General features: G+C 24.3%; 1 protein-coding gene across 10 annotated transcripts in view; it reads left to right on the forward strand.

The window, feature by feature from the left end:
• LOC122857398 (phosphatase and actin regulator 4B) overlaps window positions 1–25,892 on the forward strand; it is a 60,006-nt gene that overhangs the window by 12,228 nt on the left and 21,886 nt on the right. For 6 of the 10 annotated variants that reach the window (XM_044159543.1, XM_044159541.1, XM_044159548.1 and 3 more), the window contains 3 exons: window positions 17,755–17,919; window positions 17,999–18,097; window positions 19,817–20,089. In XM_044159543.1, the coding sequence (XP_044015478.1) occupies window positions 17,755–17,919; window positions 17,999–18,097; window positions 19,817–20,089 (537 nt within the window). Of the gene's footprint in view, window positions 1–1,580; window positions 1,633–11,776; window positions 11,997–17,754; window positions 17,920–17,998; window positions 18,098–19,816; window positions 20,090–25,892 lie in introns of those variants that run through there. The other 4 variants (XM_044159546.1, XM_044159549.1, XM_044159551.1 and 1 more) reach the window with 2 other exon arrangements.

Consider the following 25,892-nt stretch of genomic DNA (forward strand, 5'->3'; position numbering starts at 1 on the left):
AAATACATCAATGTTATTGATTATAAATTGAGCGATTGAGTGACAAGTGCATTTTATGTTTTTATATTTTTTTAAATTAATTTTTCAAAAATTTTTACAAATTTAAAAATAGTTCTAAAAGTTAATTTTTAATTAAAACCACAAATTTATAATTAGATTCTATGCTTGAACTTAAATAATTTCCACTCTTATTTTTTTTTACGACTGGTTGCAATGCTTGCAAACTTATTTGAGTGATGAAATTCTATAATTGACTTTGGAAAATATCAACAAATAATTTAAAATTATTAATTTTTATGTGAATTTTACGTTGCCTAATAAACATTTTTTAACTTTAACTTTAATTGTTGATTATTTGTTGTTATTATTTATGATAAATTTTTAAAATTTATCAGACGAATAAGTTCTTGTTTTAACTATAGTCTTATGCAAAAAAAAAAAACCCTGGTGAAAATGATTTCTCCGATTTTTTTTCGTTTTTCTCCGCATTACTCCGATTTTTTCCGTATTGCTCCGATTCTCTACGAATTTATCCGATTTACTGCCTTTTCCTCCGATTTTCTCCGCATATTGTTAAATAAAAATTTCGAAGAAAAATCGGAGTAATAATAATAACTCCTTTATTACCCAACTGGTTAAAACCAAATTACTGGGTCTGATAAAAATACAAAAGTACAGTTATGTTAATAATATAAACTTATAACTAAAATACAAGTCTTTTACCAATTAATAATAATTTCAATTAATTATTTAAAAATAATCTTTCAAGTATCGATATATTAATAGCCCTACCAAGTGTTAAATAATTGAAATCAGATAATATATTTGCTAAATTGTTAACAGACAACATTAAAGTTGTCGATGGCTTACTCATGGAAAATATTGAATTTGGCTGATCTAGGTAGAAAAAAAAAAACAAAAAATTATTTTTTCCGATTATCTTCGACTTGTTCCGATTTTTTCCGAATTACTCTGATTTTTAAAAATCGGAGAAAATCGAAGAAAATCGGAGAAATTATTTTTACCAGGGAACCAATTTAAAATGCAATTTTTAATTTTTTTTGACCGTCGAAAATAAATAGATAAATAGCAAAATAAAAAAAAATTGGTTAAAAATATAATATAAATATCAATTTTGAATTATCCAAAATAAAAAAAAATTTCATTGAAAATAAAATTTTAAAAATAATATATGTCAGTATATGATTGTAATTGAAACCTACTCGGTTGAATTGTCAAAAGCATTGAACAAATGAAAAAAAAAACAAATTCAAAGCACAATAGATAATTTTATTTTGGTTTTCATTTTTTTTTTGTGCAATGAAATGCATATTTCTCTTTATCATGATGACTATGATGATGATGCTCAATGAGGCTTTAACAGTAGCCCCTCGAGGTTCTATATATCATCCACTTGTTCACACTGTTCATCATCTAAGCAACGACAACAGTTGTTTTATATACGTCAGTATCTTCCATGCCCTCAATGACGACGGACTTTTATATTGATAATCTATAGATTATATTTGTTCTTGAAAAAATATTTATTTTTTTAATTTTCATTTTATTATTATTATGTTGAATTTTTGTGCATCATGAATAATCTTCGTCGTTTAACATCACGAGTATATGGTATGTCATTAAGATATTTTGCATATGAAAGTCTTTTTTTTTAATTTTTTTATTCAAACTTTTTTAGTCATTTTTTAGGAAATAAAATAATAATAAAAATACGGAATTTAGATGGAAAATTATTGTGATAAAATTCACTTTTAATTTGTGATATATTTTGATGTTTTTATTCAAGTTTGAATATTCAAAATGGAAATTTAAGGAAGAACAAAAAATATATATATTTATAAATATTTATCATTCATTTGATTTAGAAAAAGATTAAATCAAGGCGAAAATGATTTTATTCAATCTGAGTTTTCCGGATGTGGGTCATCGATTGACTGTGTATATAAACATTTTATCTTTATCATGGAAATATACAAAAGATAAAAATCAAAATATTAAAAAAATGTTGAAAGCTTCTTGTCAAAAAAAATTGATTCAATTTTTCAATACTTTTTTTTTTCCTCGCCAACGTTCAAAGATTAGTTTTTTTAAAAGATATTTTATTGGTGAATTAACGAATACATATTTTAATAAAAAATACAAAAATAAAAACTCAAAATATTTAATATTTTTTTATTAAAATATATAAAGATAGTTGAGGAAAATAAGCCAGTTTGTTTATCATTCGTTTAAAACTTTATTTAACTTTTATTTTTTTAAACACAAAGCTATGTTAAATAAATAAAATTTCTTGATTAAATACTGCAGAATGACAACAATAAAAATAATAATATCAGTGTAAATATTTTACTGTTGAATCATTTCCTAAATTAAATTTATAAAACTTTAGAAAAAAAAAATTTTTAATTGGTTTTAAATGTTTGTTCAAAGTTTTTCATTTGAATTTTCTATTTTGCCAATTTTTATTTATGTTTTTTTTTTTGTTTTCAATTTAAGGCTATATTTTTTTGTTAAACTTTTTTATTTTATCTTTCGTCAGTAAATAGGCTTGTATAAATAAACTTTTGAGGATAATCTTGACATATTGTATGTCTCGGATGTACATTTACCTGATATGATGCTTTGTCAGCACTGATAACGCCCTTTTTGTTTTTTTTTTTTTTCTAAATTTTCTTTCATTAACCCAGAATACTAAAGCCAACTAATACAAAGTCGTCAAATTTAATTCCTACGTTTACAGATATACATTTTTCGCTGACTTTTTTTAAAGGGGGTTAATAAAAATAGACATATTTGTGGAATAAAATTTAATGATTGACCTTAAAAATTGGCGTGTCAAGAAAAATTAAGAAAAATAATTTTTAAAAGCGTTTTAATTTGTACTAATTTTTACCACAATTGTTTTAATTTTTACCTCAAAATTGAAAGGGTTATTAACGGTTAAAAATGACTTTTTTACCTTCCTAACTTAGATAGGGAAAAAAAATTAAAACAAGCGCAGAATAGTTTGTAATATTAACAATTGCATACTGAACATTTTGGATTGTTTTTTTCTCCGAAATAAACAGAATATCGTTATGTAATTTGAACCACCAAGCTCTAAATTTGTACCTTAAAAATAATAGACAAAATTATCTTCGATGGGGCATTACAGCTTTGCAATAAAAATTAAAAATTACAAATCCATTCCTTCGTTTACAAATGGATATTTTTTCTTAAAATTATTCCTATATTACCGACTATCGATAAAAATAAAATAATCAATTACAAAATATACATTTATAATTTCATTAGTACATTCAGAATTTCATAGTATAAAAAATACAGTAACTAAGTAATAAAATTATTTCATTAAAAAAAAAAATGTTTTTTTACTTCTGTGGCTATTGATTTTAAAGGCAATTTGTGAATCCACGTTACCATGTTTGTCTGGTTCTGCGTGAGGTTGGAGAGTCGTCTCTTCTATCTCTGCAACGAACCAGGCATTCCCAGTCAATAACTGGCTTGGTGACCGTTCACTTTGGTGCCTAATCTAAAAAAAGTCTTCTATCTAATCGTTTTTTTCTCTATCCTCTGGCAACACACAATGTACCATCCTCTTCATAGGTTGTGCAGTTCAGTACCAGAGGTAGATTAATTGTCGTGCTCCACTTTGACATGCGTTATCACAGCATGTCGAAACTAAGGCCTTCAAACATTTTCTTTTTTTTTTTGTTTTACCTTTAAATTAATTTTTTAAATAATTCATTTTTACTTCTTTGTTAAAACCATTAACAACATTTAGAAAAAAAATAATTTTATATTTTTATTATAAACAACTAGCTTAAATTTAATAGCTATTATATTTCTTTTTTATTTTTGTTTACTTATTTTATATAATTTTCATAATAACTATTTTTACATGAATATAAAATTTATGTAAAAATAAATGACATATTATACTCTCAATGAACAAAACATAGGAGTATTATGTTTAAATATTTTACTATAAAATGCGACATGAGTCGAGAGAGTGTTTTCTCAATAATAAATTCATAAAAATTGGTAGTGAAAACCCGTCAAACAAGAAATTAATAACAACTTTGCTTCAAGTATATTAAAAAATACAAAAATACTATGATTTTGTTGAAATAAAATATAAAATAATTAACAATAAAAATAAATTAAATAAAAAAATAGCTATAAAAAAACAAAAATTCTATTTAATTATTGGCATTATTTATAAACAACAAAAATAAATAAATAATTTTTTAAAAAACTTCAAAATTTAAACAACTAAATTTATAAAATATTAATGATTTAATTGTTGTTTTTTAATTTATATCTATAAATAACAAAAATGATTAATACAGTCATTTGAAATGGAGTAAAATGACTGATATTAGTACAAATTTTTTCCACAATGTCGCTTTAACGAGCATGGCCGCCTTTCTCATAGAACTCAGTGTTCCGCTAGGCCTCGCTGGTGCGTGTTTATATCGCGCCCTGTCGCGTTACTCCAAAAAAAAAAAATAAATAAATAAAAGCTTTTTTATAATCAATTTTCATAAACCCACAAATTCACAAAATTCATCATAATTCTGATAAATAAATAACATCTCTCAATCACATAGTAAACAAGTGTCTAAATAATAATAAAATAAAGCTTTAATTAATTACACAAACCACCAGCAAGAGCCCAATCACCTTCCATCATCAAAAAAAAAAAAAAACACTTAAAATCCGTCCAATGTGATCATAATAATTTTTTTTTAAATTAATCATATCTTTTTTTATTTTCTCATCGCTATTGACGTGTAATATTATCATTATTGTGAAGTGAAAATATCGATATTAATAGTGAGTTTAAATATATCGCAAATATTTGTGATAATTTATTTAAAAAAAAATAATTAATTTTATTTTGGAGTTAAAATAATATTGTCTAGATAACTGACAATTGTATAGACACTATTGCGTCGTTATAGACATTTTTGTTGTGTATTTAATTCACGTATATGCATACATATGCAAGTTTTTTTTTTTTATATATAAGGGGGTTTTTAACGTGAATGTTTCTGTGTGCATCCGGCAGGCGTCCTCTTGTACATGTATATCTATCTTTTGAGCATCGCGTGCGCTCAACACAGGTGTTTCGAAACTGCTGAGAAAGGGATACACAAGAAGAAACCTTAGAAAAAATAAATAGATAATAAAATAAGCCTGATGCACTCCAAACAATAATACATTTTTATTTATAGAAAAAAAATTTAGATATTTATTTTGAAAATTATTTTTAATAGTTGATTTTTATTTTTTTTTGAATCATTAAATTTACTAGATAAATATGATATTGTTATTATTTTTTAATTATCATGGGGCATTGTTTATAAACACGAGAAAAAGGTTGCCAAGGGGCTTTTACTTTCGCCCATGTTCGATCGGGCCTTGAAATACCTTGTGACATTACGTTCGTGTCACATGTTTAACATTCTTTGATAACTGGTTTTTTAAAATTATTAAATTGTTGCAAATGTTTAAAAATAAATTTAGATTTTTTTAAAAAAACAAATTATTTTATTATTTAAAGTTTGTATTTATTTATCATAAATAATTCACGGTTATTTATTAATTTTGTTTTTGTTTGAAATATACAATTAAATTTATACAAGATAAAAATTATGATTTGTATTATTATATAACACATGATATTAAATTAAAAAAATAATAATTTTCAAATAAATTGATAAATTGTTTTTTATAAAAAAAAATTTTCATTTTAGATTAGTGATTATTAAAAGAAAAAAATTTACAAGTTATTTGATGAAATTATACAAGTTTTATAATTGAATAATTTTTTTATACGATTATTAATGATATAGTGAGTGAAAGAATATTATAAAAATATTTTTTATTTTAAATTAAAACATGCATGATACATGAATGTATTGACGTTGAAAAAGTAACAATGACTACCTCAGTCCCTGGCTGAACAATGCAATCGAAAAAAAAAAAAAAAATACCAACAATTGATAAAAAAACTGATATTAAATTAAAATAAAAAAATCGATATTTTGTTTGGCTAAAATAATTAACGGAATGCAAAGCAAAAAAAAAATAAATTTTTTGTTATTTGTAAAATGTCGATACGCGTAAATGGTGGTGTTTACCTAGTGCCAACAACTGGACTACAGGAAACAAATGAAAAATCAATAAATAATGATACAAATAAACAACAATTACATCATTTACATCATCATCAAACAACTAAAACAGTTACAATATTAACAACACCACAACGTAGTAATAGTTTAGACTATTTAAATTTTGAAGAAAAACGTCAAATAATTGCATCGTCATTGTCACTAAGTGATTTTCTTGCTCATGGTCCAGCAGTAGCTGCTGCAGCTATTAATTAAATTCAAATTATAAAAATATTTATTCGAGATTTTTTCTTTGTTTATAACTTTTCATATTTTTTTATTTCTTGATTAATTTTTAATCATTTATTTCCTTGAGATGAATAAATAAACAAAAAATAAGATTTTATCTTAAAATTGTATATATTTATATTTTAATATTACTTGAGAAAATTGCAAAAATTATATTATCATATGCATTGCATCATAATTGCAGCATGCATCGCCAACACTTGGATTTACTTGTAATAATTTAAGTTTAAAAATATTATTAGTTGATGTGACGTTGTTTGGCAATGTTTTGTTATATTTATATATTGATTGTTGAATATTTTAAATGTTGAAATTATTTATGGGTATGTACAGTGTCATTTTTCATTTGAGAATTTTGTATATATATATTTTAATATCATATTTCTGCAATGATAATGTTTATTATAATTCTTTAAATAAATTTCAACTTTGGTCGGTTATAATTCACATTGAATTTGTTAGCACATACCATAATGGCCGAATAAAAAATTCATCATTTGATCCTTTGATTACAAATTGCTATTTCTTATAAAAATATACTGTTTTTTTTTTTATGCAACATCAAAAATACATTATACATTAAAAACGAGAACTTGGGCAAATAATTTCAATGACTTTTTGACTAATTCTTCAAATGCTATCGAGTCAATTCATCACAAAGTAGCAAGTAACTAATCCAAGTAAATAGCCTCTTGATAATTGCTCGTTATTATCCTTATTAATTTACCTACGTGCTTGAAATAATCAACTTTAACAAAAATATTCTTTCAAGCTATATCATGACTGTTGATTCGAAATTTCGAATCACATATTGATGTCTTCTAATAAATATAAAAAAAAAATTGTAATTCTGACTTTTCCTAACTAAAAAAGTATTTTAAAATTGTCATTTAAAATTTGTAATTAAAACAAAGTACTTCATTTATTTTATAAACAAAAACATAACTTGGAAATTGAATTTAAAAAAACCTTATTTCTTTTGGGAGAGACGTCGAAATGTTCACTAATGTAATTTAAAAATTTCATCAATTTATAAAGACAATTAAACAATCCTAAAACTGCCTTAATATTTACCGATAAAATATATTGTGATTGAGAGTGTAAATGGCAACATTGCATGGGCGGAAATCATTCATTGAGCAAAAAAAAAATCTACCGCGCCGGTCTGACGGTGGCATTGGACGTGTGTCAGCGCCACGATCGCAATAAAAGCGCGTGCGCAAAGAATTATATATCTCGTCTTGTTCACTTTTGTGGTATTATTATATATAAAAAGTAGACGAAAATGAGAATGGTCCAGAGAAAGATCAAAAGAGAAATAAAGCTAAATTATTATTTCATGTCTGTATAGTTTTACTAATAACGCAGGTCATTATTTGAAGGTCGAGCCAATCGATCCTTTCGAAAAAAATCCTTTTTTTTTCTTTCTAAATTTTTAACCTGTATTAAATTTATACATTCAAATTTCACTTTTCATTATACGTTCATTTGAAATATTTTAAATTATATGTAACTCATTTTTTTTGCTTTTTTTTTTTCAATACTCTGCGATAATAATTTTTTTGTTTTGTTGTAATAATTATTTTTTGTTGTCATTATGAATTTTTTTCTTGTCAATTTTGCATTAATTTTAATTAAAAGTTTAATTTAATTTTGCTTACGTGTATAATGGGACATATATACCATTGAATTTTATATAGAATTTAGTTACTCAACTGACAATGTCTTGACGTAACAAATAATAATTAGTGTAAGTTTGTGGTCGCGACTTGGTGGCGCTGTTTACAAGAATATACAGTATCATACATTGAATTTAAACTTTATAGTATATATATATATTTTTACATTTATATTAGTTGAAATGTTTAAAAGAAACATCAACTTGTGCATCTTGCTTAAAGCTCTTGAAATAAACTCAAGAGATCATCGCACCAGTTTAAACGCAATAATTTCTTGGAATTAATTTCTGGAATAATATTATCTTTATAAATTTATATCAATCAATCAATAAATTATGCATAAATAATTTTAATTTATCAAACAAATTACATTAATTTTATTCATGTATGAATGAAGAAAAAAAATATACAAAAGCTCTTCTTTAAATATATAAAAAATTGACTTGGAAATTTTTATTTTTCACTGACTTTAAATAAAATTAAATTTATACGTGACAATTGTGTGTCTTGTCTTGGAAAATTTAAAAATATATACATCTTTATTTTGCTGCTGGATTTTTTGCAAAGTGGAACGACCGTGAGGTCTCGTGACAGCGAAAGCTTTGAGTCCCACGACTATTTGCTCGCATCCCGAGTCTATCAAAAAAAATGTAGGCGTAAATTTAATGCTTGTAAAAAACAGAATATAAAATAAATCATAAAAAGTACAATTGTTTATAAAAGTTAAAAGAAAATTTTTTATTTTTCAAAGCTTTATAATTTCATACGAATAAAATAACATCACTTGAATTAATCAATAATAGTTGAATAAAAATAAGATCTAAAATTCTTTTTTCTTTTTTAAGCAGAAGGATAAAAATTATTTTTAAAGTCTAGATCAATATAACCTTGAGGTAGGTTATCCATTTAACATCATTTTGGCACGCAAATTATCAGTAAAAATTCAGTACCCTATATTTATGTCGATAAAAATTTATCACATTTCCAAGAGTATCATTTTTTTTTTCTTCTCTTTTAAAACTGTTGAAATTTTTATTATATTATTATTTTCAAGTATTCTAATAAATGTTATATATAAAATAAAATTATTGTGAGAAAAAAATTTACTGTACTTGTGATATTTTCCCACTATGGAAAAAATAAAAATAACAAAAAATCAAAAAATAACATAAAGAAACTAAAAATAGCTGGTAAAACGATTAAGATAAATTGGGTTAAAAAAGAATGTGGCTTTTGAGTGTGAAACAAAAAAAAAAAAAAAAAAATTATATATCTATATAATTGTCCATTTTTTTTTAAGGTAATAAAATATACTTGTGGAAATTCAAGTTCTTTGTTTAAAAAAAAAAAAATATATATTTAAAATTTAGTCATATTTATGAATTGCTTTTTTTTTTTTTTTTTTTGGTTTTTATGTTTCCTTTATTTTTATATTTCATGATGATTTTATACACTATATACATGATATTTTTTGAAAATAAAATAACAGTTTTTTTTAATAAATTTAAAAGCTATTTGATAGTTATTAATTTGAAATATTATTGAGAAATAAATGTATGAATAAAAGTAGTATTAAAAATATTTAATTGATGAGATCATGTGGTTGAAATAATGACGATGCAAATAAATAAAAAAATCACCTGAATAAACTAATCATCCTCGGATTCTTGGATGCATAATTAATGATTATACAGAGAGTATATGTGTGAGTGTTTGTATTAACAATAGAGTGTAATAATTTTTATGTGGGTGAAAGATAAAAGAAGGCGTCGGCCTAAGAAGAGATGATTCTTCTTGACTCTTTTCACAATGTGGCAACGATGCCATCAGTCAGACAGAATTGAACATCCCGAAGATGTTTCATGTAATTAATTTTCACGTAGACAAACGAGGACAACCGATCTAACTACAGATGAATTGCGCAAATTGTTATTTATTATTCAGGATATTATCATTGTGAAAGATTCATTTCCATTTCCCGTTGTTAATTTTTTTTTTTTTTTTAAATATTTTTAATAACTTATTATTCACACTTATTTATTTATTTTTATGTATAATTTCTAAACGCTTTTTTTATTTTTTTATTTCTTCATTAATGCAGATTTATATTTTTTTTTGATTATTGATAATTTTTTTTTTTTTATTAAAGATCCGATTAACTTGTTTTTTTTTAAATTTAATATTTTATTTTAATCTTCTTTTGTAATTGACATGCACATCCGCAGTAGAATTATTTAAAAATCGAAACTTAACGGTGTACTGCAATTTTCTACATTCCATTTTGAGTTATGATTTTACCTTGGTGAAACAAAAAAATATAAAAAAGATTAACACCTTAATAGATGATTACGTAATTAAATATTCTGGTGAAAATATCTATTTCTATGTAGAAAAACAACCCGGTAGAAAATATGCCACAACAAAAAATATCCACTATCGAGTAAAAAAAATTAATTGTATATTTATCCAAGATGTATAATAATTATCTCGTTAATAATATATAATAATAAATTGAAATAATAAAATAAAAATAAATAAACATTTTCATACAATATTTGAAAGATTAATATTATAAAAAAATTAAATTTGAAATAATAATAACATTGAGTCATTACAATACGATGACTAATTAATTTATTTTTAAATTAATTAATTTTAAATTTATCCAAGATGTATGATAAAAGTAAATTTAAAAAAATAAATAAATTGGTAAATGAAATATTTATTTATTTATCCTATGATATATACTGTTGTCATAATTTTTGATAAATTCAAAATTGTCATTAAATCATTATGTTTATATTTTACTATGCTTCTATTATTTTTATAATGATTAATTTTAATTTTAAATATATAGGATAATGTTTTTTATACTAATTACACGCTACAGTATATTTTTTTTCTCGGGAAACTATTTACTAGGATTTTTTTCTGTGATATGCAGTTTTAATACCAAATATTTTCAAATAAAAAAGCCTTGACCGTTTAACTGTATTGTAATTTTGGTTTAGTACAGGGTCGTTGATACATCAAATAAGCTACACGTAGTATGTTTACTCATACTCATCTTGGTTTGCAAAATACTAAAATAGACACTGACTCTTGTTAAACCTCCTACTACTTCATCGAATCATTTCCATCATCATTTTTGGATTTTTAGTTTTGCGCTTGCGTTTACTCACCCTTCTTCTTGAAAAAAAAAAATTGCAAAAATAATTATGACAAGCCAATTCATTTCCAAAGAAAAAACTTTATCAGTGGACAAAAAAAAAAAAGTATTACAATTTTTTGTTTATTTATCTATTTTTTTTCTTTCAGTCAATTTATTTTTTTGTGTCATTCTGATAGAAGGCGTTCTTCGTCGTCACGTTCTCATCAGGGTTTTTCACAAAAAAAAATAAATAAAAATAAATTAAGATATAAAGTAGCGCCACGATTGTAACCACTACTTTTACCGGAAGTCCATAATCAATCAATTCAATTTTTTCTTCAACTATTTTTTCAAGATTTCGAATGATTAAAATATATATTTTTTCACTTATTATATTTATTTATTTATTTAGTATTCACGTCTATGATTGGTACAGCCTGGCAAGTTTCCAGGGTCGCGAAGCATTTGTGATGACCGTGCGCAAGTTTTAAGCCAGTTGTAGGAGAGTCAGTCAAAGTAAACGAGTTTAATATTATTTATTTTGCAAATATAGTTTTTTTTCTATTATCATAAAAAAATAAAAATTATTATCCAGGATAAACAAAAAAATATACCTGTTTTTTTTATATTTTTTTCAATTTGATAATTGACCTTGATGATTTTATCAAATGATGATGAGGTCACTCAACTCTGTGAAAGCTAAAAAAAGCAAAGGTAAATTACGAGTGAGTGAATATATAAAATTATTGTCTCACCTATTTAATTGAAATAAATTATTTCAGTAAATTATATTGATATGTTGAAATTTAATCATAATTTGAGGTCTAATAGTAATTAAATACGACATGTTATAATTTGATACTATTTTTTTTTTCTGCTATTTTTTTTCTTCCAACTTAATTGGTATAATTTTCTCTCCATTGTCAAACACATTTTTTTTTTTCTTTATTTTTTTATGATTCAAGTTTTTTTATCTAAAATATTCCAGTCAGTTTCAACTTTAGAATAACATTGCAATGAAAAGTAGAAAGGTATGTCATCTCCACTCCCAATTTCTGAGCACACAAATGCCTACTGAACGCGTAGGTGTTTTCAAGTTATGCGGGATTAATAACATGTGGGAAATCCTATCAGCTGTATCATTGTCATTCGTCATCACCGCTATTTTTGGTTAATGTATATACTTCTCTTACGTATTATCCCATTGACATTGAAATTTAAAACCACCTTATTGTTAAATTCTTCTTAAAAAAAAAACGAATTAAACGCAAAATTGAAAAAAATGATATTAGAGCATATTTTTCGATAATTTTATCGAAAAAAAATTAATGAAATTTATAGGTTGTATGGTTAAAATAATTATACAATTTTTCTGATAGTTTAAAATTGAATTAATTAACGAGAATTAAAATAAGCTATGTGTTTCAAATTTCGAGTCATAACAATTAGTTGAGAAAATTAATTTTACAAAATTATTATTACGAAGATATTAATTAAAAAAGACAACAGTCATTCTCGTCTAGTTTATGAACAATGACTGTTTAAAATTAAAAGGAAAATAAAATTATCTTATTGCATTAACCAATGCAAATGATTCAGGGTCGTACGTAAATTAGAGTGTTTCGAATTAGATAAGCCAAAATTTCGATTCTTTATTTTTGTTTTTATAATTGATATTTTTTGATTGACTTAGTAATCTATCATGCCCAATTCTTTACTATTAAAATTTTTCAGTTCCATGTGCTCAATTTTTCTCTCAAAAAAAAGAAAAATAACTTGAAATAATCAAACAATTTATAAAGAATCGAAAATTTATAAAGTTCACTTGAAAAAATAATAGCTAGATATGAATTTAAATATTTTTGAATTCGATTGATTAGTTTTTTATAACTTATAAATATTGTATTTAATAATAAATTATAAATGACATAAATAAATTATAAAAAAAAAATAATAAAAATTCAATCATTGCTATTGCATTCTCTCTCGACGAATATAAAAAGGTCGTCAGGTCGTTTCGGTAATAACACTGATACAAAAAAAACAAAATGCCAATCTAACATTTACCCATACACAGATGTATATTTATTTTTATATAAACACGCATATACATGTCGATGTTTATAGCAATATAACAAAAAAAAAATATTTTTTCTTGTTATTCACGATCATGATGATGGTAATGATGATCATCATCATCCAGCTTGTTTATGTCTCTGAGAGTTCATCCAAAAGTACACTGTTATTTTCATTTATTTATTCATTTTTTTTTCCACATTAAATACACGTGACTCTTTTATCCCACGTCATGTTGCAGTTATGCGAAAAAAGAGAAAAAAAAAAAACTAGATAGTTGTTAAAATATCTCTTCCTCTTTTCCTCAAAAATAATAATTATTATTTCCGTAATAAAATGAAAATTAAAGAATAATTTAAAATTGCAATTTCTTAAAATTAAAAGTAAGTTTATATATAAATTTAAAAAATATTATTAATAATAGATCATTATATTATTTATTTATTTTGATGACTCATCGGTTGAGTGCGCGAAACACAGTATCCACGTGTAATAAACTCAATACATATTTACAATGTACACATATAAATATTCTTATTTTATTTACTTATTTTTTTGCTTCGTACAGTAGATCTATAATCCGTTCACTCAGTGTGTTTTAGACAGGACGCAATGTAACTTTTTAAATACGCAAATAATAATAATACTTAAATTCAATTTGCAAAAATAGGCATTCATACAATTTGTATTTTCTTTAAATATGTGTACGTATGTTTACAAAGTATAGAGGCTGTCATACATATAATCTACATACAATACATTTATTAGTATAGTATTATTACGCTTATTCTATTTACATTGTCAATACATAGTATAATATTTTAGAATTTATGATTATTTTAGTTCATTTAGTACAATGACACAATCTAACAATTTAATATATCAGTCAATAAAATAATACTTAAATTCAATTTGAAAAATAGGCATTCATACAATTTGTATTTTTACTTTAAAGTGTAATCTGTATTACATAGTATAGAGAATAGACAATTAAATAATAAAAAAAATGAAAATACGTCGATATTTGTAATTCGTCGATATTTGTAATCTTGAGCTTTAAGTATATTTTAAACGTTTTCTTCGATCCTGATTTGATATATAGAATTTACATGTTTAAACTTTCTTGATGTAACAAATTTCAGCAAATCGAATTTTTCGTCAACTTGAATTCGTTATCAGTCAATCACAGATGCACATAATCTAAAATGTATTTTCCTTTCAAAAAAAAAGTTATCCCCAGTCAAAATTGAGCTAACTTTTTGATTTTCTAAGTCAAATCGACGTCAATTTGAGGTCAAAAAGTTTCATATTAAATAAATTTATTATACACTGCTTAATAAAATTCCATTACTAAACAAGGGTGCCCTTTTGAACCCTAAAATTCTTCCAACTATGGGACTTACATTCAACCTTAATTTCTTGTCCTGAGACTAGCAAAAGTGAGCTCAATTTGACACAAGATTTCTACCTGGAATTTTTTATTTATTTATTCATTGAGGACAACAAGTGACTCGATCATTACATTGGTACACATTAGATCTTGGATGATAAGATTAAAAATCAATAATAAAATTAAAACTGCCATTACATTTTATAATTAATTAATTAAAAAATATAAAAAAAGGAGATAAAATAAAGACTCTCATTTCTTGTTTTAATACACACGATATACGAGAATAAGAGGTTAACGGTGCTAGTCGTATACGCTTGCGTTATTTCATAGCTTTATATATGAAAGACATGTGCCTCTGCCATTATATATATATTATTTCCCCTTCTTTGTAAAATAAAACAACAACAATTTTTTTTTTTTATCCCCTTTTTTTACGGAAGTACACATGCAAGCCGGATGTACGCACCGACGAAAATGGAATAGGTAAAGTTATAAAATTATATATATTTAAAAATAATTATAAATAGGTTGTTTATTTTTTTAAATGCAACTTAAATTGTTTTTAAGCTTGTGTACTTAATATTAAAAAAGAAATTCATTGTTTTTTATTTTTTTTTCTTCGGTGTTGAGATTATTAATGTAAGTGGCGTGGAGGGGAAGGTAAATAGGGCACGATCATTTCTCTATGGTCCATTGACGAGAAATCGTTATTGATGCTGTATACTATCATATATATATATTTTTTTTCTTATTTTTGGAAAGTCACATTTTCCGTTAGTCCTCACTTGAAAATCGAGTGGTAGTGTTTGTCTTTGTCAGGCTACTTCACGGCCTGATAACACTATCTTGTTTTTATTTTAATTGATATATCTATATATAATTATATTTGTGTTTATTTATTTTTATTATTTCTATTTATTTTTTTACGGTCTGGAAATTTTTTACAGAGTATTTTTCAACAATATATTTTGAATAAAAATGCATTATATCATTTATAATTTTGTTAAAAGTTGATGAAAAAAATTATCAAATTGCTTGTAAAATTTTTTACTGGAATAGTATATATATGGTTTAATTTAATTGCAGTTAGACTTTTCAATTTTATTTAAATTTTTTTTACATGTATACTGGGTTATTATTTATTGCGCAAGCTTTGCACCCATGATGACCTTCCTCGTTCTTCATAATCGACGACTCGTAACAGCCAAATTGCATTTTCCAGTTCCGATTATGTGGATTGCTCAAGAATACTTTTGTATATACTCATTGAAAATATATTTAATCACATGTTAGTTAATTTTTGCTTCTATTTATTTTGAGAAAAAAAAATACTGGAAAGAATTTTATGTTTAATTTTTATTCGTATATCAATTTAGGATTTAATTTAAAAATATTTGAAAATAACTGAATTGTAAATCAATAAAAGTTCCTTGATAAAAAAAAAAAAAACCCTAGGAAAAAATGAAAAAGTCAATTTGAATTCTTAAGATTATTGAAATGCCAATTTTTAAATAATGAGCATTCAAGTAAATCACATCTTTGATCTCTTAACAATTGAACTCCCTATCTAATTTAAAATAAAAATAAAAAAAATAAAATAAAATGACATATTAAATTGTAAAGGGTCTACTTTGCTTGTCAAGTCAGCATGCGTGTGTCTGAGTGTACTCTGTCAGGTAATTTTAAACAGAAAACAAAGCACTGTATAGTAACCATGGTAACCAGTATCAATCTCTCCCATTTCCAACATCCCTTATGCGAGTGTAATATTAACGTCAGGTTTTCAGCCATTATTTTCTTGTATCATTCATACAAGCTGTGTCCAAAGCTTATTTTCTAAAAACATCTATCACTTTTCATTAGAGAAAATAAATGTTATCAGAGCTTATGACATTTTTGAGGTTGAGATAAAATTTTCAATTCAAAATAAATCTTATTTGCATCATCAATTTACTTGGGGAAGTTTGAGCCTATAGGATCGTATGAAAATTAAGGTCTTGTTATAATATTATTTTTGGTGGTAGAAAATGTCAATACTAGGGAGCATGACATTACCAGACAAATTAAAAAATATCGATTAATCAGTAAAAAAAAAAAAAACAATTAAAAATTTGGACCTACCCAATCCGAGACACCCTAATTTACGTACAACCCTCAATAATTCTTAAAATAATTTTTTTTTTAACTTCAAACAGTCAATGTTCATAAAACTAGGAGATAAAGTGACCAATTTTATTTTTTAATTAATATTTTTATCATATAAATTTTTGCAAAATTAGATTTTTGATTAATTAATTCACATATTTGCTCAAAGTTATTAAGAATATCATCCAAATGTCTCATTAACTTTTTGAAACAGTTGAATTGTTCTTAAACTTTCGCAAGATTAGTTATAGATATGCCATTCAAACATGATTTCTTTGTTAGATTTAGAGGTTAGAAAATATTTGTATATTGATTTAAAGGTTAGAAAATAAATAATAATTATAATAGAAAAAAATTATCAGTGAAAAAAATTGCATAAACAATGTTAGTTTAATTAAAAATACATGATAATTATCCCTTGGCTCGAGATACTTGAGACATACTTGAAAATTCATTATATTACCGATAATTTTTGAACGAATATTGAAAGCAAGTCTGAAAGAAAATTGAATTGTTCCCTTGTCATGCGAGAACACTTATCGGTTATTGATTTTTACTGTAAATGTATAAGTGAATAACTGTGAAAACTACTAAAATAAACTCCAATGTCTCAATAATCGTTTATAGCTTTTTTCTGCTAAAATCAAAAATCGTTATTATTAATATGCTATGTAATAAGAAAAAAATTATTTCATTGGTACGTTAGGTTTCAATACTTTCACATGTCGTTTTGAAATATTATGAATTGTTGGTAATACAGAAATTAAATGATTTCTGCTCAACTTACAGATGGTAAAATAGCAATCTGTATTAAATTTTCTAAAAATTTGATTTTTTATTTTGTAATTTTTGTTACAGCAAAAAAACAAAATGGTGCAGCACTGCGGACAAATAGTTTGGGTTCTGGAACGAGAACACCACCAATTGAAAAAAAAAGTAAATTTTCCACATTTGGTAGACTTTTTAAACCTTGGAAATGGAAACGGAAAAAGAAATCTGAAAAATTTGAAGCTGCATCACGATGTAAGTATTTTTTTGATCCTCTTAATTTCTCATTCAATCAGTTATTAACGTTAATAATACCATCTTTTTTGTTTTTTAGCATTGGAACGAAAAATATCAGTTCGTGCAAATCGCGAAGAACTTGTACAAAAAGGAATTCTCCTTCCGGATAGCCAAATTTCTACAATTCCAGAAAATGGTGAGTTACTATTAACTAATTACTCAACATTAATATTCTCGCATTTTTTTAAATTTAATTTTACAGCTTATTACATAGAGCTTAATAGCTTTATTTCTTTAATCCATTAAATAACATAATTTTCTTGAAATAGACTAGGCTTGTTCCCATTAACACTTCCAAAACATTTATGCTGATTTCGCTGTTTTTTTTATTCAAATAGTTTCAGCCGTCATGATTCACATGATTTAGTCGAATCATCCTTGATATATGATCAATGAAAATAGATTTAAAAAACCTGTAGGCTATATCGCGAATTCATTCGTTTAGTTTTCATGTTTATTTATTTTTATTTATAAACAAGGATATCTTTGAATTTATGGGTAATGGAAAAATCGATTATAGAGATGTACAGAATGATGTGCATGTACAGTGTGAGGTCAGTTGAGTATTAAGATATAAATTGCTATTCGAGCTTTTTCTATCCGATTGAACACTATTATATAAATTTTTTATCACCTTTTTATTGATGTATTTCCTCATTTTTGCTATATGTTTGTGTAATATTTGCATGATTATATTTCTTATCGTTAATTCACTAGACATGAATATAATAAACATGCTATGAAAAAAATGATTGCTTTATAATGTTTAAACTAAAACGTGATATATTTTTTTAATATAAAGTTTTATTTCATTTTAAAGCTTTTTTTTATTATTTTTATCTTATTACATTAATTATTTATTTATGTTTCATAAAATTATCACTTTTTGGTCAATTTAAACCTTCAAGTATCCCATTATTCTATTTTAATGGTCCAATTATTCATCAATTTACAGATTAATAGTCCAAAACGAAAATCTACTATTTCATATACATCAACTGATTAATAACATAGTTTCAAAAATATGGTTAACACGTTTCTAAAAGATTTATCAATCAATATTTGTTTGTTATTTCAATTGCTTTAATTTTTTCTTTAATTGTGATTCAAATTGCCAGAATAATTTGAATATATCCAAAATATATTTTCAAAGCCAAATGGATATATCCTTCAGTTATATCTTTTCCCATCCGGGGAGTTTTGGTAAAAACTCAACATTAATTGACTACTCGAGACAGAAATAGGTTATGCTTACACATTTTAAATTTATAATAATAAAAAATTCAAATCCTGCCTTATTGTGAACATGAAAAATGTATATTTATATAAATTTATTCACTTGACTGATCCGTCCATCAAGCACTTTAAATATTTCAATATAACAACAGAACTTTTTTAACGCTTCAATTATCTAATTAAAATTAAATCAGAAAGCTGGAAATTTAATTTGTATATAAATTAATACAAACTTATTTTAATGCTATCCAATTTATCATGAAAAATTTATTTGACAGTTCATATTTTTGATAATTTATCATAAAATTTTTCCATTAATAAAACATTGAATAGAAAAAAAATTATTGGTGTATTATTAATATAATTTTAAGTTTCCATTATGAAAAATTTAAAGGCAAAATAATTACAGACATAACCAATATTTTCTATCTTTTTTTAATTTTTCTTGATTTAGTTTCTAGTTTTTGTTGATTAACATTGTTCAAGTTTCTGTCTAAATTCTCTGCTAAATTTTCAATTTAAATGTATAATTGATCGACAGTTATTAAATACTAGCAAAGCTAATCTCATATCGTTAAAAAGTTTATTATTATTTCATTTCTAAAATAACATTTTTAAGGTCCTTTGGGTGATTCGGATGTCACTCAGAAACCACCAACGCCCCAACAGCAGCAGCAGCATCATCATCATCAACAACAATCTACAGCAATTCCAGGTATCACAACAACACTTGGTCAGTGTCAACAATCATCAATTGGTTCACAAAATTCAACTTCATCAAATAATTCACATTCTGGATGTATTGGACCTACCAGTAATCAGTCATCGCCCCATCCCTCACCCCTCTACCCTGGAATTCCATCATCAAATCAGCTAAATGGCAACACTCAAGGTAGGAACCTTATTTTTTTTCGTTTTATTTATTTATTTATTGTTACCTATATGTGCGTTTATGTTTGATGTGTGTGTGTGCTTACAAACTTATGTCGCAACTGAATCCCATTTCTCCTCTTTTGTATATTGATCGGTCACTTTTCCCATCATTGACACTCAAATACCTTCGTGCACATTTATGCGTGTTCTAACTACCACGTGGTATATCAAAAAACATCTTTTTTTTTTATCTATGTTCTAGATTTTTCTGTCTAAAATTATTATTTTTTATTGACCTAATTTTATTTGTTTGCATATACATTATTTTTGGAAAACTCGGAAGTCACCATAACCTTAAATTAAAGTTACACAAAATGAAACATACAACTAGGGCAGCGGGACATTTTTATAGTAATGCGCAAACAATTTTTGGCAATCTCTCGATATTATTTAGGTTAGACTCATTATAAAAATTAATATAACATATATCGATTGGAAGGTTTTTCATATGTATAGTAGTTGAGGTTAGAGTACCTAGACATGTGTTGTGTTCTCAGCACTTGTGTTCAGTTACAACGAAGGCACAGTTTTGCTGCTCCAGCAATTAATTTTTTTAAGATTAAAGTGATTTTAATTATTATGTAAAACAAATAATAGTATAAAAAAAAAAATAAACAAATGAATAAAATTTTTTATCAATATATAATGCAAATAATTTGATCACTTTGGTTGACATATGATATTAAATTTGGTAACGAAAGATTTCACAACATTCGTTGGATTTGTCGGGATAGAAGGATTTAGAGTATTACATAGGTTCAAAGGTTATCAGGTTTCCTTTCGTCTGGTATAAATTGAAGCCTTATATTAGCATGCAAGGGTGATGAGACTAGCTGAATCGTCGTAATAAACGCAAAAAAAAGCTACACACATATCTGCATAGAAAAAATATATCCCAATTAATAGCCTGGATGAATATCTTCATCAAAATATATTTTTAATATACTCCACATGTACATAAAAAATTAGAGTTAAATAAATACAGATAGCCTGTGTATTAGATATACACCATGTATTTCTAATTTATAAATTACAGAAATTTCTTAACAACTAATCTTGGAAATTTTATCATTTTTATAAATTTTTGTTTATGTCAAAATACATAATTTTTTTACTGGCTTGACATTCATTTGTCAAGCAGCCATAGCATAGAAACTATATATATATTCTTCCTATATTATTATTTTTTATATATATAAATAATAATATAGAAAGAATGTAAAGAAAAAAATGGAAAAACCAAACAATAGGGCATCAGTGTGGTAAAGTATATATAAAAAAAAAAAAAAAATACAGTGCGTCGTGATAGGCTTGGTTTCCTCACAGTGTGCACCATAGGTACCATTGGATCGATACTGGTAGCTAGGTATATGCCAACATTTCTCTACCTTCAAATGTGTACAACTCTGTTGGCTTTAACTTAAAAATATTCTGTGGTCGTTCTACATCTCTATTAAAATATTGATTTATACATTTTTATTAAAAATAATAATAATTTCAAACTGGAATATATAACTCTTATTAAAATTGCGAACTCAATATGTTGGATATATGTGGATAAATATCCAACAACATATGTTACAAGCTAGAGATATATATTTTTCTACAAATTTCTTGTTATATCAGATTAATTTGCAATTAATTATTAATTTATTTTCTGCTGTTTTATATGATTTAAACTTATCAAAATACTTTTGACTATAATTACAATGGAAAATCGTTATTTGCCACATGGACAAATAGGTTATGTTTGAAGAATTCATTGACGCAATTGGAGGTTAGGTTGGGTATAAATTTGAGCGGGGTATTTGAAAATAATTAAGCATGAAAGTACTTGAAAATATACATGGCCTTGAGTAAAAGCTTACAATTTCATTAGATTTATTTATCAATCAATCGTAGCTCTGTCTAATCACACCATCGCTATATGCTAACAAAATGATGAAAAAAAGAACAATCAATAAATTGAAACCTGACTAAACTTTAAATCGAAGTTCAAGTTATTTATATATGTTTTTTTTTTCATCACTCAGCGTTACTTGAAAGAAATAAAAAATCATTAATCTTTTGTTATAAATTAAAGGACATATAAATTTTGAAAAATATAGTCTAAGCATAAAAAAAAAAATTAATTTGTTATCAAAAAAATTAACGAGAATCATTTATATTCAGTTCAACATTAAATCAATAAATAATAATGATAATAAAATATCTTTTCAAAAAATTGATGAATCAAAAAAAATATTAAAACAATTTTTTTTTCACCATTTTTTAACTATAATTAAATTCTATAAAAGTTTTTAAAATATAATTTTTTATTGCTTTTCAACTTTGAGAATGTATTGATATCTATTATTAGAAAAAAGTTATAAAAACTTATTAAACATATTAAGTTTTTCTTAATCTAATAAAATTATATGAAAAAAAAAAAAAAGAAACAGCTGCAAAAATATTTGGTACAGTTCCGATATATTATTATGAATTTATCGATTATCAATTGGTCGATGTATAAAAATATAACCTATAAATATGTAAATTTATAGTGTTGAATTTACTACTAAGTATATATTCGATTTAGTTATTCTAAAGTGTCACTCAGGAAAACCACAAGGGTAGTTTAAAATCTCAAGAGACAAAATCTTGTATTTCCGTTGTATGTCTCACCTCGGGATTAGAATCATAATAAAAGGTCTCTGATGCTATCAAGTCATAATCGAATGACTCAAAACAAATAAAATAAAAATAGAATATAATTATGTTTGTAACAAATATATGAAAACCACAAATGAACAAATTAATTTATAATTTACTATCGATTTGTTTCAACTGGTATGTCCTCATTGAGTGACCTCAACAAATAATGATTAATGTAAATGATAAGGAAATTACATATAATTTATTTTACACATCAATGAATTACTTATTTTTATATAAATAATATTTTTATTTTCAAAATATTATCTATCAAAATAAATATATAAATTCTTTTTTTTTATGCTTTAGAAAAAATTGAGTACCTTGTTATATGGTCTCAATAAATTAATGAACAAACTTTTAGATGTGGTTTGTAAAATAGCTATGCAGATAATTCAAAATTTCATGAAAATTATTGCAATAGTTGCAAAGTTATTTGTTAATAAAGTTGATAACTTCAAGTGCGTTAGTAAAGTGCGCAAAAAATTCCCTTAAAAGTATCGAATGTGTTAAAAAATTTAAAAAATAATATTCAATTTTTTTCATTCATAAGTAAATAAAAATATAAAATTCATTGAATGACAGGGTACTCTAGTGAAGCAGGTCGTGTTCGGTCAGCCAACCCAAAAATTGTTTATATTTTCATAAAAAAAAAACTATATAAAACCATAAATTATAACTCCTTTATAGATCAAATTTAATAACGCTTGCGTGTAAAAAAGGACAAATTAAATTGACAATAAAAAAATAATAAAAACAGAATATGTATACATGTATATTTTGATAGTGTGATATACGAAGCTTGCAAGTAGTGAGTTGAAGGAGGTCGTAGTGCTGCAAGCCGCCATGAGGCAGAGCCATTTTCACAAGGGTTGATAATAGAGAGGGGATGTTTTGCGGGATGAGGTGGAAATAGAGGGGCTATAGGGGGTGAGTAAAGAAAGTCTAGTGGATGAAAAAAAGGGTGGTTTGTTAGAGAAACTGTGAGGGGAAATTTATGTTATACTAAAAAGGTGGCGCTGTCATCGCAACACCCACAGTTAGTTTTACAGTCACTGTCCGACCTTAACTCGCGTCGTGTAATTTTACTAATTTTTTTTAGTTTTTATTTATTATCAATAAAATATATTTAAAAAATAATTAATTATTATTTATATTAGTTAATTGTATTATTAAAAGAATATAAATCAATAATAATAATTTAATAAATATTATTTTATAATAATAATAATTATTATATAAAAATTTTTAATAAATAATTTTTAAGTGATGTGATAATAAAGGAACCAATTAATAAATAAACAATATAATATAAATGTGATTATTATACAATAATATTTATTATAAAAATTAAAAATAAAATAAATTTATTCTTTATTTTTAAAATAAATAAATAATTTTTTTTTTATACTTTTATAATATTAATTATATTTTTTATGTTATTATTGTTTTAAAATTTTTTTTTTTTTTTAACAACAATGTGTTTTATTGATTTACAATATTAAATTCATATGAATCATTTTTTTTTTCTATAAAAAATATAAAAATAATAATAATATAAAAGTATAGATAATTATCTACTTTTTATTTTTTTTTAAATTATGATTTTTGAGCTTTTGCCAGGTTGTGAAATCGATACTCTCTCCGGGCTTGTTTTGTATGAAATATTCTGAGGTTACAAATGTTCAAGTATTTGAATAATTAATTATGTTTATTATTATTATATAATTAATACGAAAAAAAAAATAAAATAAAGAAAAACAATGGTGTAAAAAAAAATTTATCGGTATTGTTTTAATTTTTATTATTGTTTATATTTGGAAAGTAAAATTGTATTGGCGTGCGTCGACCGTATTATTTTATGTGACCTCACGACCTACGTGGTGCCTTGACCGGAGTCATTGGGTACCGCGCCCGGATATGCTTTGATTCACTAAAAAATAAAAATATAACTTTCTTATATTAATTTTTCTTCTCATTGTCACTCTCTCTCTCACTTTCTATATATATTTTTATCATTACTATTTTCTTTCATTTTCATATTGCAAAGTTTTTTTTTTTTATTTATTTTGTGTGCGTTAAAAATTTTCTGTTAATGAGAAAAAAAAAATTGTTCATCTGCTTGCATGGATGATTATGTTGATGATTAAATTTGAAATAAAATATCACCCTTGATGTGTGACTTGAAAAAAATATTCGTCAAAACATCATGATAATTAAATGGCATTCAGTTTATTTATTCATGTGATAAAAACTAATTTTTTTAATTGCTCAATTTATATTAAATATTTACAAACAAAAATTAATAGTACATCAAAATTATATTTAGTTTTTTTTTATTATTTTTAATTAATTTTTTTTTGTCTTTACGCTGTTAGAAAGTGTAGTGATAAGACGTTTAGAATATAATTAAGAAACAAACATAATTCAGTAAAGTTAATAAGTGAAAAAGAAAATTCATAATAATCATAGGATAAACAAATAAGAAATATTTATGTTAATAGAACAATGAATTCATTTAGTATTCAATGAAGTTACAAGAAGAGTTATTGACCTCAACTTACTTAAACAACCCCTAACCTTCAATTAATGTTTACACGGTGATGTTTAATGCTGAATTGGTGTTTTATCGGACGGCGACATAAAGGTGTGACTCAATCAATGAAATTTATAATGAAAATTTTTATCTCACTAATAAATATTATAAATTGTTTTAATACTTTTAACTGTTTCTATTATTTGTATTAGCATTTTTTTAGTGAGGTTAGATACTGTCCAATGATTTAAACTAATTATGGAATATTGGAATCATTTATGAAATACTGATTTTACTAATTTGTTGAATAAATTTAAATCTATTGATAATTAAATTTATTTAATAATATAAAATTAATTAATTATTAATTATATTAATTTATTTAATAATAATATAAGATGAATTTTTTTTTTTAATATTTATTTTTATATAAAAAAATTTATACTAATGAAATAATAATTTTTAATAATTTAAATAAATTATTTTAAATAATCAATAAGGTGTTTTGATGAATATATAAAAAAATTTATTT

This window comes from Aphidius gifuensis, linkage group LG5 (assembly GCF_014905175.1).
Source record: "Aphidius gifuensis isolate YNYX2018 linkage group LG5, ASM1490517v1, whole genome shotgun sequence".
Taxonomy (NCBI): domain Eukaryota; kingdom Metazoa; phylum Arthropoda; class Insecta; order Hymenoptera; family Braconidae; genus Aphidius; species Aphidius gifuensis.